Genomic DNA, 2,079 nt, shown 5'->3' with positions numbered 1-2,079 from the left:
CCTCACAGAAAAAATGGGTAATGACATTGGGGCCACAGAAATTTAACCGTAGCATCAGCCCTGTGTGGATGGCCGTGTTGAAGGCACAGAGCACCCATACACCTGTAGCCAGCTTGCAGCAGAATGCCTTGCTCATTGTGGTGCTGTAATGCAGAGGATGGCAGATGGCTGCGTACCGGTCATAGGCCATGACCGTGAGGAGCAGCAGCTCAGAGGATGCAGACCATGTGAGGAAACAGAGCTGGGCCATGCAGCCCCAGTAAGAGATGGAGCTGTCCTTTGACAGCAGACCCTCCAGCGCTTTGGGCATGATGGAAGAGGTGCAGATAATATCCATAGTAGCCAAGTTGAACAGAAAAAAGTACATGGGGGTATGAAGCCCAGGGTTGAAAGTGATGGCCAAAATGATGAGGATATTACCTATGAGAGCCACAGAGTAGAGGGAGAGGAAACAGCTGAATAAGAGCACATGGTATTCTGGCTGTTCAGAAAAGCCCTGCAGGATAAATTCTGTTACTAGTGTCTGGTTATTCATGGTTCTTGGGCTGAGAGGGGTTTCCAGGACTATCAGGTGAATCTCTACCCACAGCTTCATGTGATTTCTGGGCTAGAGAGAGAAATGAGAGGTATTCTAAAGCAGGCTGCTATCGTTTCATTCACACCTGACACAATGCCATGAACAATATTATACAGATATACTGGGATTTATAAAGGAAGAGAAACATGTCAATAGGACATCAGGCAAAGGGCATGAACATTTAGCTCATAAAAACTAAGTATAAATGGCCAATTAAATTCATAAAGCGTCATTCAACCTCAAAGAAATGCAAGTTAAATCAACAATCCAATCTTTATGAACCATGATTTGGCAAAGTTTGAAAAGCCTGGTTTTGACGAACAATAGGATGGGTGCCAAGAGGCAGGCCTTTTCAAATTCATACTCAATATGAGCCAGAACCTCCACTTCTAGGAATTTAGCCTAAGGAAATAATTAAGAGCATCTTCAAGGTGTCATCACAGCATTATTTATAATACTGAAAATGCAAAAGCAACTATACTTTTAAAGGTCAGTGTATTATGATGTATTAATATAGCGTAATGCTCTATACCTATCAAAATGATGCTTTAGAAGGGTTTTACTGATGCTTATAAAAATAGAATGAAGAAAATACAAAAGTAAAAAGAAATAAAATTCAAAACTAGTGTATACAAAGGGATCTCATTTTAAGAAAAAAAGCTTATGTTTGTATATACACCTGGAGAAAAAAACAACAGGTGAATGACAGTACAGAATTTGAATAGTGGGGATAAATTGTACTTGATTTCATTTCTTTGCCTTTGCTTCTCTGTATTTTTTTATTTTTCCATTTAATAACCTTTCTAAAAGTCAGGTCTGACAAAATAAATGCCCCCAGCTGGTATCTTGGATCCACCTCCTCTCCAGACATTGTCTTCCCTCTCATCTCACTCCTCAAAGCCAAAGCTCCAGCCACACCCAGGACCCCCCAGTCTGGCCAGATTTTGTGGCTTTGTTCTTGCAGCTCCCTCAGCCAGAAATGCTCTCTTTCTCATGAACCAGGTCTATCATCATCTCCAACCTTTTCTAACATCCCTTCCCTAGAGATAAAGATAAAGCTCTCTCCTTTGTGATCCCTCAGGATTCCGTACTGACTTCTATCCTAGAACCCATTGCACATCACTTCACGGTATGGTCCTCTAAGACTGAGGCATTTGCCTCATTCATCTCTGAACACCACTTTGTCTCTAGATATGCATGTTGAAATAATAGTAAGAAACAGTCCAGTAGCAATAAAAGCAGAGTGATTTCTATTCTCAACACAGTGCACATTCTGTATTAAGATGAAATCAGCATGGTACCACATTTGCTTTTCCCTTCTTTTCAACTCTCTATTCATTAAAAGGGTTCATTTAAGGAAGATGCTCATTTTCAATTAAGAATTCTGTTTTTTGTCAAACTTCAATAAATATATTTGCCACTGAAGTGTTAAAAGGTTTATACAAGAAGACTAAATACCTACAATCAAGTCATGTCACCACTTTGTAAGGTGAAGATGATTC

General features: G+C 40.2%; 1 protein-coding gene across 1 annotated transcript; it reads right to left on the bottom strand.

Moving 5' to 3' along the window:
• Positions 1-6: 6 nt before the first annotated feature.
• On the bottom strand, positions 7-595 carry LOC111140533 (olfactory receptor 13A1-like; the record flags this gene model as incomplete). Its single annotated transcript, XM_022492759.1, has 1 exon — positions 7-595. A coding segment is annotated over exon 1 (589 nt), but the record flags the coding sequence as incomplete, so codon positions are not given.
• Between the last annotated feature and the right edge of the window lie 1,484 nt (positions 596-2,079).

The sequence above is a fragment of the Enhydra lutris genome, unplaced genomic scaffold (assembly GCF_002288905.1).
Source record: "Enhydra lutris kenyoni isolate GAN:26980312 unplaced genomic scaffold, ASM228890v2 scaffoldscaffold2751, whole genome shotgun sequence".
Classification (NCBI taxonomy): domain Eukaryota; kingdom Metazoa; phylum Chordata; class Mammalia; order Carnivora; family Mustelidae; genus Enhydra; species Enhydra lutris.
Note: the sequence above shows the minus strand (reverse complement) of the source record. Positions and strands in the feature narration are given on the sequence as shown.